Here is a 17,421-nt window from a genome sequence, read left to right on the forward strand (position 1 = left end):
ATTTTTCGAATATGTTAGCATCCACAAGCCATCCTGACCTTGTACTGGTATGGGATGCTTCCCCTGATGAGGTACTTGAGCTCCGGGCAGGTGTGCAGCTCCTTGGCACTCGTCCCTGCCAGAAAACTCTCCCATTTACTCTCCCAGGATGAAGCGCCTTGCTGTGGGGGTAATACATGTCAGACACCCATCCTGTACCGACCTAACCATCCTGCCTCCCTGCACGATATGGCTGAGGGCTGAGGGGCTGTGGGGTTGTGGTGCAATTGGTGGTGTAGAGGACCAGACTGAGTGATGTTGTATAAAACAACTAACTATTGAATGCTCAGAAAAGTTAATTAGCAGCTACAAAAAAAGGGAATGGTGGAGGGATTTAGCAGCATAGCACATCAATGATAAAATTATAGTATAAGTCTAGCCATAAGCAAAAATAGAAAGGATGGACAAGAAGTAAGATCACAACATTCCTGACAATTATGGATTCTTTTACTGAAACTACACGTTTATTTTCAACTGGATACAACATATATAATTTGATTATTTACTTTCAAGCATTTAGTATACAAAAAAATCATGACAAGCAAGCATTTGTTATGGAAGTCACTCCAGTGAATACAAAATAACGAGTCACAGAGAAAGGAGAATTTCAAGATGAAGAAAACAATGCATAAAAAAGAAATTTACATGCCTAAATAATACCCAACTTACAGATTTTATGGTGAGAAACTGAGTAAGTGCTATGTGATGTTTAAGAGTGCCACGAGTATGCATGTGAGTGTGTGTGCATGTATGTGTCTCTGTGTGAGTATGGTGTTGGTACCTGTGCCTGGTATGCCAGAGCCTGTGACTGCTTCTGGAGGTACGCAGCCTTGGCCTCCAGTGTTCCGTCTTCAGGTGCTGTGATGCAGAAGCCGTACTCGTCATACTCACGACCCTTGCTCTGGAGTACTCTGTAGGGGAGGGAGGAAGTGTGTGAGGGATTAACAGAGGGAGGGAGAGGTGAGTAGGTAAAATAAGGGTGAGAGTATGACAGGTAAACATGGACAGACAGGCAGAGACAAACACAGTAAGACAGGCAACAAAAACCCTATGGCAGCTCCCTTACTTGAGCGCAGGAGGATCACGAGCTCCCACCACGTCCTGGAGGAGCTGGGACACGATGGAGCGGTCGTGCTGGCCGGCCTGGGGGGAGTGCAGCTCGTTGAGGAGGAGGAGGTACTTGCTCTGGATCTGGTAAAACTTGGCCTCCCATTCACTCGACTCTCTGGAGGAGGGTGAGGAGAATACGATAAGCGAAAATAAAGAAAAAGAAGAAGAAGAAGAAGAACGATAAATAAATAGAGGTACATTATGCGTAACAGTTGCGAACATCAAGAAAATTAATTACAACATGAAGCTTTGGCAGATGATAAGCGTGTTTCTGTGTGCTCTTTACATTTTCCTGTACATATGTTTTTGAGTTAGTAAAGCAACACAGAGCAAGAAAAAGATACAGGAACAGAGGAATGAAAAAGAACACTCACGTAATCAGTTTGTCCTCCCTGTCGGCTGCATGTTTCCGAAGAAGGTTCAGTTCAAGGATCTCTTTGTTGAGGAAGAGATTCTGGGCCTTGTATGCCTCCACCGAATCCTTCAACACATCGTCCTCCATGTCTGAGGTCTGTGTGCCACGGGTGACAAACTCTGGGATGTCGTGGGGGAAGGAGGGTGAGGCTGGAGAGCTTGGGTAGGAGTAGAAGCAGGAGTTGGGCATGGAAGTGAAGTTGTTGGGAGTGGGTGGCTTGATTACGTCAATTTCGTGGGTGAGGCTGACGATTGCCTTGTCCTTGGCCTGAAAAGTTGTTCTTGGGATGAATTCACTTTTCCATCGTAATAATCAGCACCAGTATCAATTAGCTAACTCTATTACTTGAGATTTTCATGAGTGTCAATATTTTAATAATTAGAGTATTTATTTACATCTGGTTCTATGAAAACAGAATAATAGGCTAAAAACTGAAGAAATGTTTTATACTTAGAGGAAAATACCACTAAACATAAATAATTCTAAAAGAACCTTCAAGAAAATTATATATCAACATTTTTTCCATTGAATTCATAAATACAAGACAAATATATACAAATTCCACACCTCCACCAGGCAGTAGAGCATCGATATCTTCTCACTGAGGTGTTCATGGTGCTGCCGAGCCCTTGAGAGCTCCTCCTCCAGATGAGCGATCTCTTTGGCTGACTCCTGAGTCTCATGTTCCAGCTGGACAATGCGACGGTCCTTCCCTCGCAGGATCTCAATTACATGATGGTCTGTGAGGTCACTGCGGTCAAGGCTGATTCTGAGAGGGAAAATGGGGAGAACATTTTAATAATAGCAAAAAAAAAAGACACAATTACAGCTTTAAATTTCCTCCACAAAAATCCAGTACAGTAAGTTATAGAATCAAATAGAAAAGGACACATTATTTATAGTGACACATGAATACAATCAAACAGGAAGGATGTAGAATCATTGTTCTTAACTGTATGATCATAAAATAAAAATAAATGACAGAGCATTACATAGATGAAACCATAATAAAAGAATCATGAAATGGAATCACTTTTAGGAGTTAAAAGTGGTAGTATAGCACTTACAGCGTGGCTTTCTCTTGCTGTAGTGATTCCAGCTCCTTCTGCAGAACACTTATCACCTCTCTGGATGCCTGATACTCGTCCTGGGTGGCAGTGTGCTCCTCCTGCATCATTATCAGGTCCGCTTGTAACTGAAGGAAGTCAACATCATTGTGACCATTAGCAACACGATCAGTGACTTCAAAGTAGATAAAAATCAACACGTTATTTTACTTTTGAGAGATCTTATATCTTCTGGGTAAAGATACCTCTAGAATTCATCAATGATGGGGAAATAATATAATGATCAAAAGGATTAATTTAACATGAATGAGAGCCACTTCACAAAGAGAAAACACTGCCAAAAAGTCAAGGAAGCAGGAAAGGAGCACTCACCTCTTCACACTTCTTGCAAGTGGCTGGTTTGTGAACATTAGTGACTTCAGTAACTTCTTTTCCCTCATGAGACTTACGACCCCTCAGGGAACTCCTGAGTCTTCGGCTCAGGTTTCCAAAGCTCAAATCCTCCGTGGGGGAGCTGGTTATGCTGTTGCGTGAGCCAAGGGGGCTTGTGGGTGACCGCAGGGCTGTGAAGGAAGTACTTAGTAAAAACTGAAAAGCTGGGCAGAAAATACAATCAACCATTACTGGATAGTGACATGAAAACTGATAAGTAGGTATATATATGAAAACCTGAAGAGGATATCAAGAAGTCATCCAAGATTCCACAAATGATAAATAAGGGTGTTGATATGACAACTATTTGATATATATCTCTAATTTTCTAAAGTGACTGAGCAGCTACTTTGAAAGATGCATCATTTATATTTAGGAGTAAATGACTATGGACAAATCCAGATATTTAAAGAGACTATCATCAAAAGATACAAGCTAATGCAGCAGTCACATAGCAATTTAAGAACCCTCTCATCATGGCCACTTTAAACATCACATACACTCTCCTCCTCCCAATACTCACACTCACTACTAGGGCTGCCTTTAAATATTTTTGGCGTGTGTGGCAGGAGGTTGGAAATGGCGAGCGAGAGAGGGGTGGAGTGGGGTCTGGACGGAAGGTCAGAGTCTGCTGAGCGCATAACAGGCAATTGGAGGTCATGGTGGGGGTCTGGAATGTCAGCTATGGAGGCCTTGTTGTCCTCCTGAATCAGCCCTGTCTCAGGACGCTGTACAAAAAAGATGAGCTGAGATGTTTGCAGCATATGTCCATATATCTTAGGTGTCTTATACTTGTATGACAAGCTCCCAGAATAAGAAAAGCACAATAGTTATCAATTACACAAAAGGAGCACTTATTTTATACATGCTGCATAAATCAAAACTTAACCAACACAATTATATTATGGTATCTTCATAAAGAAAATTAAGTAAATAAAAGGAAAATCAGATATGTAACAGAATCAAGGAAGAAAGGACATCACATTACATACCTTGGTTGATGTAGTCTTGCTTGCAGGAGTCTTGGTAGCTGTGCGCCGATGACTGAACTCCCTCCTCGCAGTCTGAAGCTGCTCCAGCCAATCCGTGCGGCCCTGGGCTGACAATGCCTCCAGCACTATCTCCTTGTTGCCCCATCTGGTAGAGATGCCCCCATAAAATCCATTACTATGACACTGATAATAATAACATTGCTCTCAATTTCATCTGAAATTATCAAATATTGGTTCCATTTTAATTAATAATTCCATGCTCATCAATAATATACAAAAAAAAATAAAGTTTAGAGGAATAAAACAGGTTTCATGCCCAAGATATGTAGTTATTCTACATATAATAAATAAGTTCATTGCTTGGATAAATCACCATTTAAGAAAGGTAAAGGTAAATTTGGGGGCATACGCTGTAGCAGTGCATGGCCTCGGTGCTCATCTCCATAACATTGGCCCCTGAGCCTGTGGTGGGAGGGAGCCCATTACCCTGGGACACAGGGCCAGTGTGACATCCAGGTTACCACAGTTACCTCTGATCTCTCAGCCTCCTGTATATCTTTGCATCATCAGCAAACAGTTTTCCACTGGAATGTATCCCTTCCAAGATGTCATTGACGTACACAAGAAAGAGTAATGGTCCCAGGACACTACCCTGAGGGACCCTACTCAGAACTGGCAACCACGTCGAGTGTTCATTTTTATTACTCTTTGTTGTCTGTTTGTGAGGAATGCCTTTACCCATGACAATAGTCTACCTCTGATCCCCATGGCCTCTACTTTGTGAATTAGTCTCTTGTGGGGTACCATGTCAAATGCTTTCCTGCAGTCCAGGTAAATCACATCAGCATTCTCCCCTGCATCTAAAGCTGTTTCCAGTTCACTGAGATATTCCAAGAGTTGTGTAAGGCAAGACCTGGTGGCTCTAAATCCATGTTGGTGCTTGTTCAATAAGTTGTTCCCCTCAAGGTATTGCTGGAGGCATTTTCTAAGGATTTTCTCCATCAGTTTGCATGGAACAGAGGTCAAGCTGACTGGACGGTAGTTTGGGGCATTTCTTTTATCCCCCTTCTTGCATATTGGTGTTATGCGTGCTTTCTTCCACTCTTCTGGTAGTTCTCCTGATCTAAGTAAAGCTTCAAATATTATTTTTAAAGGGCAGACAATGTTTGCCTTGCATTCTTTGAGAAATTAGGGTGCACTCCATCTGGTCCAGGTGCAGATGACTCTTTCAGTTCTCGAATGACATTTATGACATCTGTAGTAGTGATGGTACAGTCCAGGATTCCTTCCCCTTCAACGCTTGCAATGTGTGGGAGGTCACCATCTGGTTCTAACACAAAAACATCATGAAACGCTGCATTCAAGAGCTCACAGTGGTGGGAGGGAGCCCATTACCCCAGGACACAGGGCCAGTGTGACATCCAGGTTACCACAGTTTACATTCCCAGTTTCCCCAGGTACCCATTTATCGACCAGCCCGAGAGGGAGGATGAACAGCTGGGTGAGCTGCACGCCAACTGCCCGGGCCGGGATTCGAACCCAGGCCCGCGGAGCAGAAGCCAGGCACGCAGACCACTAGACCACAGAGGCGTAACCAGGCATGGGAACTCACCTAATACTGAACTGTCCTTCATTCTTGTTCTCGGGGTCGAAGTAGAAAGTGGCAAGCGATATATCAATCATGCCGAGGGGCTCTGACTCATCCTTCTGTTTGTAGTAATACAGTTTACACACGCTGTCCGAGTACACGAACCATCTCTTCTTCGGCGCCGTCCCGAGGCCCTTCAAGGCGGGCAGGTGCATCTTGTTGGTAATGATGTACAGGTAACCCGACAGACTGTACCCCGTGCGAGGATTCCTGGCGCCGGACTCAGCCTCACTCTCCTCAATCTTCTCCAGGCTGTCCGGGGCCCGTGACCACGTCCTGGGGCGGGCACGGGGCTCCCTGCTGTGCTCCCCGTCACCTCGTCTCCTCAGCTCCACCGTGTATTTCTCCTCCCCCGCCTCCCCTGCCGCCGCGGGGGGGGAGGCTGGCGGCGGGAAGAACATGGCAGGGGCGGGCAGGGTCGCGGCGCCGCCCTTCCCTTCCTCACACGTAAACAACACCTGCAATAGACGCCGCGACCCAAACACCGCGCGCTATAGACGCCGTGAAGACCCCTGACCTTCTGGTTTACATAGATTTACATAGAAATTCAGACCACACAGACCCCTATGGCCCAGCTAGGTGGTCTGGCCTTACACCTAAGTGATCTTATATCAATCAGATGGCTCCAAAACTTCGCATTTCTACTTCAGTAAATATTAAGTTGAAGGAAGTGTCGGTCGATCGAGCTTGTTTTCAAAGGATTCAATCGTGTTTGAAGGCATTTTTTACACTTAGATTCATAATAGGTGGAACAGTCTTCCTTCCCAAGTTAGTGACTCCATTAATGTACTACAATTTGAAAAAAGACTAGACAATTAATGGACACTGCCAGTAGTGCCTTCGACTTCAAATAAGACTACTGACCCCCCTCCCCGGCCACACCTTCCAAAAAAAAAAAATCCATAAGAATAAGTAACCATAAGTATCCATATATAAGTGTTGCATTGGACCACTGAAGGTGGGAGCTTATTCCATTCTCGCACTGCAACGTTGGTGAAGGAAAGTTTGGTGCAGCCTGAATTTACTTGTTTAAATTTAAGTTTTGTGCCATTATTTCTCGTTCGCAAAGTGTCATCGATTGTAAACAATTTAGATTTGTCCACATTCGTATAGTCATTAGCTAAGTATTTTCAAACTTACGATCAGTTTTCCTCGGAGGCGACGTTTCTCAAGAGAACAAGAGTTGAGAGCCTTAAACTTTCGTTGTAAGGTGTGCTGTGCAAGGAAGTTCATTAAAAAGTATGTACTAGTTACGTGTTTCTCCAGTTATCTATATCAACATCAGCAGTTAAGTGCTTTGCTACAACTACTCTGGTAAAAATATAGGAGACTTGTGTACGTGCTCTACTTTCGTGATACTGACTGTTCCTTTCCGTGTAAAACCCGTGCAAAACATGACGCTCTATCACGTGGAGATAGTTTTTTTCACCACAAAAAAACTATGGAGGCACCAGATTGAACTTGTCTCAGAATCACAAAATAGCCATTTCACGGTGGAAACGGTCATCTCCACGACCAAGTCACCATGCATGTCCCTACAGTGGCAGACAAAACATTGGGCTGAAGCGATTGTTTAGTCACCTAAAAAAAAGTGCTTTCTTTCCTCGAAGTAGGTTTTATACGTAAAGACCAAGTTAACACTTACCACCCACTATAGTATCTAGTTGTGTTAATCCTTCCTCTTGATAACTTCCTTCAGTCTGTTGGACCCGGAATCCACAAGTCTGTGTAACAAATTAGCTACTACTACTACTACTACTACTACTACTACTACTACTGCCACTACTATACTTCTACTACAACTACTAGTACTATGAGGAGTGTGTTATACTCTCCTATATCTCCCAACTTTACCTTTAATAATGAATGAAATCTACTTGAAATTAAGAGCATTGATATAATAGACCACAAGCTTGTAGGATGTGTTAAAATGATGATAATAAAAAAGTTGGCAAATCAATGCTCTTTATTCATGAGGACAGTTACTTGAGGTAGAAGGCGAATAACCAAGTCCATAGCAGGATGATGCAGTAGTAATAGTTGCCATATGATCCCCTTGCTCGCCATCTGCTATGCTACTTCATGAACCGCTGCGAGAAGAAGAAGAAGAAGAAGAAGAAGAAGAAGAAGAAAAAGGAGAAAAAAGAGAGAAGATGGAAAGAAAGAAAAGAAAGATAAGGAAAAAAAAGAACTTAGAGAAGAAAATTAATGGAAGATGGGAAACAGAAATCGGATAGAAAATCCAGCCATATACAGCCTTCTGCTAAAGCCCCGAAGACTTCCCTGCACCCATGGGATGGAATGACTGGCAGTTAGTTGTCTTTGCACAACACTGATCAAAGAAAATAATGAAATGGGGATGTAAGTAGGAGAGCTTTTGATTTATTAACGAAAAAAATAAAATAATACAATAAATAAAGCAAACTACAACACGACGAAGAAAACAACGAGAATAAAAACAAACAAAAGCAAACAGTCTGTCATATGAAATAACTGTAACGAAATAATTAATGATAAATATCAAACGTGACTGATTTAAGGGTGACACTGAAAATAAATAAATAAAAGCTGTCACAATTGGTCTCATTACTACTACTAAAAAAAAAAAAAACTATGAAGGCGGACGATGACAACAAAATTCACCACCAAAAAATGATATTGTACTTTTGCTTCCATTCCACGGACAAAGTTTAGCATTCAACTTAGTTTGATTTTAATGCCAGGATGTTGGTGTAAGAAATCGTGTAATAGTAGTAGTAGTAGTAGCAGCTGTTATGTAGTGGACGTAATGGGGGTGTGGCTGTGTTGTTGTTGTTGTTGTTGCTATTGCTGCTGTTGTTGTACTATAAGGATCGGTGTCTTCTCGTATAAGGAATGAAATCTGTTGAGAAGGAAGATTGTGGTGATGGTGGCTATTCTTATTGTCATTATATAATTATTGTACTATCGGCACCAGTGGTTGTAGGCTTAACTTGGAACTGCTGTGAATGATTCCCCTGGAGGTGGCGGTGGTGGAGGGACGATGTAACTTCCATATCAAAGAAAGTGATAATTGAACACACTCAAGGGGCGTCGATGCTACCTCTGGGGCGGAGGAATTGCGTCTTGAAATACAGAGAGGCGACTGCTCACTCTACTTCCCTAGACGGCGTTACAGAACCCAGGAACCAGGAAGTAGACGGACTAAATACATACACACACGCACGCAGGCTGCCATGCACACACTACGCAGATCTACGTTTGTGTACATACGTGGCCTGAGCTGACGAGTGCTTAGAGTGGCCGAAAGATTAAGTAACTACAGAGGGTAGATAGCAGAGAACCGACAGGCAGCCGCGACGACCATCCACTAGAGGCCGCCGCTGACTGGCAAGGCGACACTAAGCTGGACGTGGTGCCGTGGCAATTGTTCACCCCCTGAAGTCCCGGAACCTTGGGGACTGTCTTTGAAACCCCAAGTCCGGGTTCCTAGCACGGCGGGCGGCACACTCTCCGTAGTTAGAGATGTAGCTGGCCATGCAGTACACACCGGCCGCCGCCTCCCTCACCGTGTCGCTGATTCGGCTCTCCGGCAGCAAGAACCCGTGGTCGCCTTGGTCCGGAAGTTCGATGGTGTAAGAAAACGGGACAGCGAGCTCCCCGTAAGCCCAGTCATCCGTGGCACCCGAGGCAAGGCCGTAGAGGGGACCCGACCCACCGATTTGATAATTCGTTTCGCCTTTGGACATTTGCTTCACCGTGTCTCCGAACTTCTTAGCGACTCTCTTGAGCATCCTGACGTTCGCTGGCGGCTTGACAGTCCAGCCCCAGGGGTACAAGACGGTCTGGCCGAAGCTGTGGAAGGTGATGAAGAGGTCGATGTCACCGATTTGCCGCATCAAGCTCTGCAGCCCTAGTGTCTCACGCTCGCTGAAGGCACTCGGCCCCTTGTAGGTCTCGCTGCAGGGGTTCCCGGACGCCCCGACGCCCCACTTCAGGTCCCAGTTACGATTTAGATCGACTCCCTTGCAGCGACCGTCGTTGGAGCGTCTGTTCTTGCGCCATAACCTGAAGGGAGAAGAGATAAAGGAATGAGTGGACGTGTGTGTGTGTGTGTGTGTGTGTGTGTGTGTGTGTGTGTGTGTGTGTGAGGAAGGCCGTTGAAAAATGAATGAATGAAATGTACTTCCTCCTATTCCTCGACAACATTACTATTCTCATATCATATTTCCTTTTCCTCCTGATATTACCATCTCTCTCTCTCTCTCTCTCTCTCTCTCTCTCTCTCTCTCTCTCTCTCTCTCTCTCTCTCTCTCTCTCACCTGGACCTCGTGTCGCCGCTGAAGGAGAACTGGTAGCCGTCGGGGTTGGCCACGGGGACGAGGTACCACTCAGTGAGTTTGAGGAGCGGCTGCCAGTTGGGGTTGGTGGCGAGCTGGTACATTATAAAGGTGGTGACGGCGGGTGAGATCCACTCCCTGGCGTGTATACCTGTGGAAGGCGATGAAGAGGTGGGGTGAGGATGATTTTACCGTGTAGGAAACGAACCAAAAACGAAAAAAAGGCTCATAACTTGCTATTCAGATAATGATGGAGCAGAAGAAGAGGCGAGAGATAGATAGGTAGACAAATAGATAAATAGATAGAGATAGATAAATAGAGAGAGATAGAGATAGAGAATTAAAAAAAAAAAGGTGTACCGGAAGTGACGTAAAAAATATGAAAAATAAAAAAAATAATGAGGACAGAAAAAATGAGAGAGAGAGAGAGAGAGAGAGAGTGGAGACTTAAGAGGACAAGGGGCCGGCCGGAGTACCATTGTCTTTCTTATCTTATCAAGACAAAGTAAAGAGAACAAAGAAAATCCGCATTTCGACATTATTATCTTTAAGCGTCAATATTTTTGTTTTGTCATTTTCTCCTCTTGACTCATTCCTCTTGCTTCCTTCTCCTCCTCTTCCTTCTTATTTACTCTCTATGTCCAGTCTCTTCTCATGTTTCCACTTATGCTAATGACGTGTCTGTACTTCTCTCTCTCTCTCTCTCTCTCTCTCTCTCTCTCTCTCTCTCTCTCTCTCTCTCTCTCTCTCTCTCTCTCTCTCTCTCTCTCTCTCCTCTCTTCATCACCCCCTTTATTTTCCTTCTCATCATTTTAAACTACCTTTCCTCTTCCTAATTTTTCTTCCTCCTTCTCCTCCTCTTCTACCTCCTCCTCCTCCTCCTCTTTCTTTCGCCTCATCTTTATCCCTCCCCTTCTCCTCTTCTTCCCTAACTACCACTTCCTCATTTTAATCCTCTTCCTCTCTATCTTCTTATAACCTCCTCCTCTCTCCTCCTTTATTCCTCCTCCTCTTCCTTTCTTCTCATCTTCGATCCTCACCTCCTTCTCTTCTTTCTCATTTTTATCCTCTTCCTCCTCTACCTAACCATCACCTCCTCTTCCTCTTCCTCCACCTCATAATCATCATCACCCTCATCCTCAGACTCACCTCCTTCAATCCAGATCCTCTTCTTGTTTCCTGTGGCTGTTGGATCTGTTACTCTCACCGCTATCACGGGGCGTCCTTCCTCAGTGTAGGCCGCTATCTCCTGCCGTAAGAATCCCGCGCTGGTTTGGTTCAGGGTTGCTATGAAGGCCTCGATGTCGTTGAAGTCGTGGTAGCTTGTCCAGTCCATCTGCCTACTCACTGAGGATGGATGGAAGGGGTGGAGTTAGGGGGGGGGGTATTAGGGGGAGAGAAGGGGGTAGTTGTGGGGTTGTGTTGTGTACTGTGTTGTGTTGTTGCTGTAGTAGTAGTAGTTGTAATAGTAGTGGTAGTGGCAGTAGTAGTAGTAGTCGTAATAGTTGTAGTAGTAGTAGTAGTAGTAGTAAGAATAGTAATAATAAAGTAACACTATCACTCTATGCACCTCTCCTTCTCCTTTCATTCCTCCTTCTTCTCCCATTCCTTCCCCTCCTCCTCCCCCCCCCCTCCTCCTCCTCCTCCTCTTCCACTTACCACTTCTCTTCCTCCTTAGGTGTGCGGTCTTCTCCTCCACCATACCCAAGACATCCTCCACCTCCACATTGTGCTCCAAGCCGGCCTCCTTCAGCGCCCTTTCCACCCTCTCCATCGCCTCCTCCTCCACCATGACCTGTGAGGGAGAAGAGGTGGAGGTGAGTGGAGTTTAGGAGGGAGGAGCACGGTGGAAATGTGGCAAAAAAATATAATGAGGTATGATGAGTCGGAGATTAGTGTGGAGAGAAGTGGAACGAGGGAGATGAGTGTGAAATTACGTTGATGGTGATGATGATGATGATGATGATGGTTGTGGTGGAGATATAGATGACGAGAGAGAGAGAGAGAGAGAGAGAGAGAGAGAGAGAGAGAGAGAGAGAGAGAGAGAGAGAGAGAGAGAGAGAGAGAGAGAGAGAGAGAGAGACAGGTGTGCAAGCAAGTCAGGTGTGCAAATTAACAACAATTAAGCAATTAACCAACAGGTGAAACACATGTGTCTTTCATTGAGAGAGAGAGAGAGAGAGAGAGAGAGAGAGAGAGAGAGTGTTCCAAAGCTACGGGCCGGGGGAGGAGGCGACCACAGCGGAGCAAGTGAACGCATCATTACGCCGCATCGCAGCCTGGGGAGCAAAGTGGCAAGTAAAGTTTGCCACTCACAAGACGCAGCTCCTCTACATCACGAGAAAAAACTCAGTCCTGCCCCTGACGTTCGACGGGAAGCCCTTGAGCCAACAAGAGGAAATGGAAGTCCTGGGGTCACATACGACAGCAAGATGACCTTCAGGACACACATAGAACGGCTCGCCAGGGAGGCCTCAGGGAAGCTGGCTTCCCTAAGAAGAATGTCGTGGCTCCTCGACGGCAGGGGGCTGGAGGTGCTGTATAAGTCACAAATCCGCTCCTCCCTTGAGTACGCGTGCCTCGCGTGGGGCGGGGCGGCACACAAGCACCTTGCCCGCCTGAACAGGGTGCAGGACCGGGCGGAACGGCTAATAAGGAGCAGCAGCACAGCCTGGGATCCACAACTGCAGCCGTTGCAACACCGGCGAGACGTGGCAGGCCTGACGGTAATGTTCAAGGTGCAGCAACTGAGGCAGCCTCATCTCCAGGAGCTGTACCAGCAACACCGCCGGAACCACTAGGGCAGTAGTGTCTGCCCCCGAACAACTGCTCCAGCCCCGCAGCAGGACATGTCACTACCAGCGGCAGTTCCTGTACACCTACGTCGGCTTGTGGAACACTCTCCTTGCCTCGCAGCAGAACCTTGAGGGCGTGACTCTGCAAGGCTTCAAGGAGTGTGCGCACCAGTGGCTAATGGCAGGTCGACGTGGGTGAAAAGACACAAGGCAGGCCTTAAGATAGGCGGCTGTAATGAAGCTGCCTTTGGCCCATAGTGCTATCTGTACTTAATTGATTATGTAGCACTCCTATATTGTGTAATAGTGTAAAAGAGAGAGAGAGAGAGAGAGAGAGAGAGAGAGAGAGAGAGAGAGAGAGAGAGAGAGAGAGAGAGAGAGAGAGAGAGAGAGAGAGAGAGAGAGAGAGAGAGAGAGAGAGAGAGAGTGAGAGAGAGAGAGAGAGAGAGAGAGAGAGAGAGAGAGAGAGAGAGAGAGAGAGAGAGAGAGAGAGAGAGAGAGAGAGAGAGAGAGAGAGAGAGAGAGAGAGAGAGAGAGAGAGAGAGAGAGAGAGAGAGAGAGAGAGAGAGAGAGTGAGTGAGTAAGTGGGTGAGTGAGTGGGTGAGTAAGTGGGTGAGTGAGTGAGCGTGAGGAACTGGGTGGAATTAATAAGTGATTGAGTGGGAGTGAGTGGGTGAGTGAGTAAGTGGGTGAGTGAGTGAGCAAGTAAGTGAGTGAGTGGGTGTGTGGCTGGGTGAGTGACTGAGTGAGTGAATGAGTGTGCGAGTGAGTGAGTGAGTGAGTGAATAAATGACTATGTGAATGAGTGAGTGAGTGAATGATTGTGTGAGTGAAAGAGTGAGTGAGTAAACGTGTGAGTGACTGAATGAGTGAATGACTCAGTGAGTGAATGAGAGGAAACGTATAAGTGAGTTACTGGGTGGAGTGCCAGAGTGACTAACTGATTGACTAACTTACCTGGGCGTGACTTCCGCTTCCCCCCCAAATATCCAGGTGACCCTCATTCTCAAGGGAGCGAAGTTCCCTGTGGTGTGACGAGGCTGCGACCCGCCATAACTGTTGGGGAAGAAGGAAAAGGTACGGTCAGGAAAAGGTAAAGCAGTTCCCTCAAACCCTGAGTGATGGGGAAGATAAGGGAAAGATTAGGTAAGACAGTCCCCTTCAAAGCCGTGCTGATGGGGAAGGAAGTGGGGAAGGTAAGGGGAGGGAAAGGTAATTCAGTCGCCTTCAAGCCTAAACTGTTTGGGGAAGATTGGGGTAAGGGAAGGGGAAGGGAAAGGTAAATCAGTTTCCCTTTCAACAGGTTAGCAAGAAGGAAGGTAAATTTGAAGGTGAAAGAAAAATTTTTGTGGTTTCCCGTGTCTGACAGTCTTGGTTTTGAGTTGATTTGGTGATTTTTGTGTTATTTTTTGCTGTTATTTTTAGTTATGTAATAGTTTGTTGTGTGCACGAGAAAGAGTTATCGTCGAGGTGATATTCTCTCTAGCTCTGTCTATCTATCTCTCTATTTATCTATCTACCTCTCTATCTATCTATCTGTCTGTATGTCTATCTCTGGACCAGGCATATAAATGGAGAGAACAATTGCGACAGAGAAAAGTAGAGTAAATGCTTATATCTATTTCTATCTACGCATCTGTCTGTCTGTCTATCTACATGCTACGCATTTAAATGGAGAGAATAATTACGACAGACAAAAGGGGAGGAAATGTGACTGCAAATTACTTCCTACCTCGATACCTCTCCATCCCGTTACCTGGCTTTGTTTTCTCACCTGTTCCCTTAATTACCCGTCTCTTTAAACCTAGCTTCGTGTTCTTTTAAGTACTTCTTTTATAGCATACCGACATCTCCTTTAGCTTCTTCCCTTTCCTCACCTGCCCCGTCTCTGTACCTTTCTCTCTTAACCTAACTTCGCATTTATTTTAAGTAGCCCTTTTTATAGCCCTTACTTTTATCTTCCTCCTTTTTCTTTATCTTCCCCGTTTCTACCGATCATAACATACACCCTTTCTTTCCCTTCCCTTCCCTTTCCTTACCTACCCACGTGTCTTCCTGTTAGATCATACCGCCCTTCCCTTCCTTTCCCTTTCTTTACCTGCCCCGTGTCTACCCTTGGTCTACCTGTGGCTTACCTGAGGCCCCGCCGTCTCCCGCACCTCCACACCTGTCGCCGCCGCCGCAACCACCACCAACACGCACAGAGTCGCCAACATCTGTAGCAAAAAGATATACTGTTAGTCCCTTTCTGGTGTATATTATATAGACCGAGTCAGAAGAACAGTTAGATATGATGAGAGATGAGGGATAATAAATGTTGGTAAGGAATTGATGAACTGTAACAAAATTCTTCTTCTTTTTCTTGTTAGTCCCTCTCCGTATGTCAAATGGGCACAGTTAGAAGTAGAGTTAAATAAGATGATAAAGATGAGAGGTGGTAACTGTTTGATAAGGAACTGAGGAAAAGTAACAATTTATCTCCATCGAATATATGTTTTTAATACCAAATGAACATGAAACTTAACAAAATACAAAATAAATAGCCATCTTCTCTTAATGTTCCTGCTGATGTATGAAAAACGGTGAAATTTACATCGATAACATAAAGAAAACGAGACAAGTAACAAAATAACTGAATAGATGAATGAACGAATGAATAAATAAATAAACAAACAAATAAAAAATAAAAATAAACGAATGAATAAATAAACAGATACAGGTTACAGGTAAACAGGATGTGAGGGGGTCCACTTTAAAGGTAGATAATTAGAGTGAAAGGGTAAAAAAAAGTTTAAAAAAATGGGGAAAAAAGGAAAAAAAATAGTTCCCTGAGGCCAGATCGTCAGGTGATATGCTTCTCACGCTAACGACCGCACCTGAGCCCCGGAACTGCGGTGTGTGGGGTCACTACGCACCTGATTCACGGGGGGGGGGGGTCATGTGGAAGTGTATATAGTGATAACAATGATGATAATAATGATATGATGATGTTGATGGAGTAGAGGCGGATAAGGGGATGATAAAGGAGATAATATGATAAGGCAGAAGAAGAAGAAAAAGATGAAGAAGAAGAAGAAGAAGAAGAAGACGAACAACAACAACAATAACAACAAAACGAAGAACATGAGGAACAAGAACACGAACAAAAAATAAATTAAAAGAAATAAGAAAAAAAATGACAAAAACAACGAGAGAGATGAACAAGGAAATAACAGCAGCCACCACCACCACCACCACCTTCACCACTACAACCACCACCACCACCACCACCACCACCATAACACCAACAACAACAACACCAACATCAGTACCGGCTCACCTGCCTTTCCTAACAAACACTTTCACTCCGGTTCTCACGAGCTATTTGTTTTCTTTCCTGCTTTCTCCGTTTCCTTTACACCATCTTTGTCTGTCTGTCTGCCTGTCTGTCTGTCTATCTACCTGTTCGTATGTCTCTTGTCTGTCTGTCTATCTGTTTACTTATCTGTCTGTTTGTCTGTCTATCTACCTGTTCGTATGTCTCTTGTCTGTCTGTCTATCTGTTTATCTATCTGTCTGTTTGTGTAGCCGATTGTATGGAAAGACGAAAAGGGAAAAATGAGAAAGGAAACAACAGAGAACGAGGAAGGAATATGTTAAGAGGAGACACAAGGAAAGGAAAGGCAGAGTATAGGGAGATACAAATGAAGGGAAAGGGAGGCTAAATGAGAAAGAAGAAACGAGAGAGGCGAAAGATAACGAGGAATAGGAGGAAGGTAAAATGCTAATGCACCAGACGACAATGGGGAAGGGGGCGGGGCCTACGCGTCATGCTAACTTATCACATGGATCAGGAAATAGAGTGCGAAGGAAAAGTGAGGGAGGGAAAGAAAGAAATAAGGGATAGATGGCTGACGGAAAGGAGTGAATGGCCGTACTTATTCCCACTAACTAATCCCATGCGTCACTATAAAGGAAATGGGCGTGAGTTAACCAATCCCATAACTCAGATAGCATCGAGGGGGCGGGGCCTGTCCGCCAGAACAATGCGTCACACTTATGGTAATAAATGTGGGACGGAAGGAAGCAAAGGAAAACAAGGGAAATATGAGGGCGAAACAATACGACACACTTATATAAACGAGGAGAAAAGGACGAAGGGAAGTAAGGGAAAACAAAGGTGATAAGGAAACGAAAAAATACGTCAGACTTATGTAAACAAAGAATGGGGATGAAAGGGAGTAGAAGAAAAAAGTGAAGTGAAGGAAAGAAACTGTGTCAGACATGTAAACAAAGAATGGGTATGATAGGATGTAGAGGAGAAAAGGGAGGTAACGGAAAGAAACACTGCGTCAGACTTATGTAAACAAAGAATAGGGATGGAAGGAAGTAGAGGAAAAAAGGGAGGTAACGGAAAGAAACACTGCGTCAGACATGTGAGCAAAGAGAATGGGACGAAGGAAAGAAAGGGAAAGCAAGGATAGAAAGGATAAGGAAAAGAACAGAAAACAAGGGAAGTAATGAAAAGATACAATACGTCAGGCTTATGAAAAACAAAGAGAGCGAGACAAAGAGAAAGTAAAGGGAAACAGGAAAATAAGGGAAAGGAGGAAATTAATGACTCA

At 44.7% G+C, this 17,421-nt stretch overlaps 2 protein-coding genes across 5 annotated transcripts in view; both read right to left on the reverse strand.

The window, feature by feature from the left end:
- The window catches only part of LOC126980397 (TBC1 domain family member 2B-like), a 62,987-nt gene extending 56,692 nt beyond the window's left edge, over positions 1-6,295 (reverse strand). Inside the window, exons 1-10 of the mRNA XM_050830290.1 lie at positions 5,668-6,295; positions 4,056-4,200; positions 3,587-3,791; positions 3,004-3,194; positions 2,632-2,759; positions 2,132-2,333; positions 1,524-1,831; positions 1,106-1,264; positions 821-950; positions 39-161 (exon numbers count right to left, since the gene is read on the reverse strand). Coding sequence (XP_050686247.1) covers positions 39-161; positions 821-950; positions 1,106-1,264; positions 1,524-1,831; positions 2,132-2,333; positions 2,632-2,759; positions 3,004-3,194; positions 3,587-3,791; positions 4,056-4,200; positions 5,668-6,104 — 2,028 coding nt within the window. The 5' untranslated portion in view covers positions 6,105-6,295. The remainder of the gene's footprint in view (positions 1-38; positions 162-820; positions 951-1,105; positions 1,265-1,523; positions 1,832-2,131; positions 2,334-2,631; positions 2,760-3,003; positions 3,195-3,586; positions 3,792-4,055; positions 4,201-5,667) is intronic.
- A 1,361-nt stretch (positions 6,296-7,656) lies between these two features.
- LOC126980399 (carboxypeptidase B-like) overlaps positions 7,657-17,421 on the reverse strand; it is a 43,541-nt gene continuing 33,776 nt past the window's right edge. For all 4 annotated transcript variants that reach the window (XM_050830297.1, XM_050830299.1, XM_050830300.1 and 1 more), the window contains exons 2-7: positions 14,953-15,033; positions 13,775-13,873; positions 11,682-11,817; positions 11,172-11,369; positions 10,005-10,173; positions 7,657-9,750 (exon numbers count right to left, since the gene is read on the reverse strand). In XM_050830297.1, coding sequence (XP_050686254.1) covers positions 9,114-9,750; positions 10,005-10,173; positions 11,172-11,369; positions 11,682-11,817; positions 13,775-13,873; positions 14,953-15,033 — 1,320 coding nt within the window. In that variant the 3' untranslated portion in view covers positions 7,657-9,113. The remainder of the gene's footprint in view (positions 9,751-10,004; positions 10,174-11,171; positions 11,370-11,681; positions 11,818-13,774; positions 13,874-14,952; positions 15,034-17,421) is intronic.

The sequence above is a fragment of the Eriocheir sinensis genome, chromosome 44 (assembly GCF_024679095.1).
Source record: "Eriocheir sinensis breed Jianghai 21 chromosome 44, ASM2467909v1, whole genome shotgun sequence".
Taxonomy (NCBI): domain Eukaryota; kingdom Metazoa; phylum Arthropoda; class Malacostraca; order Decapoda; family Varunidae; genus Eriocheir; species Eriocheir sinensis.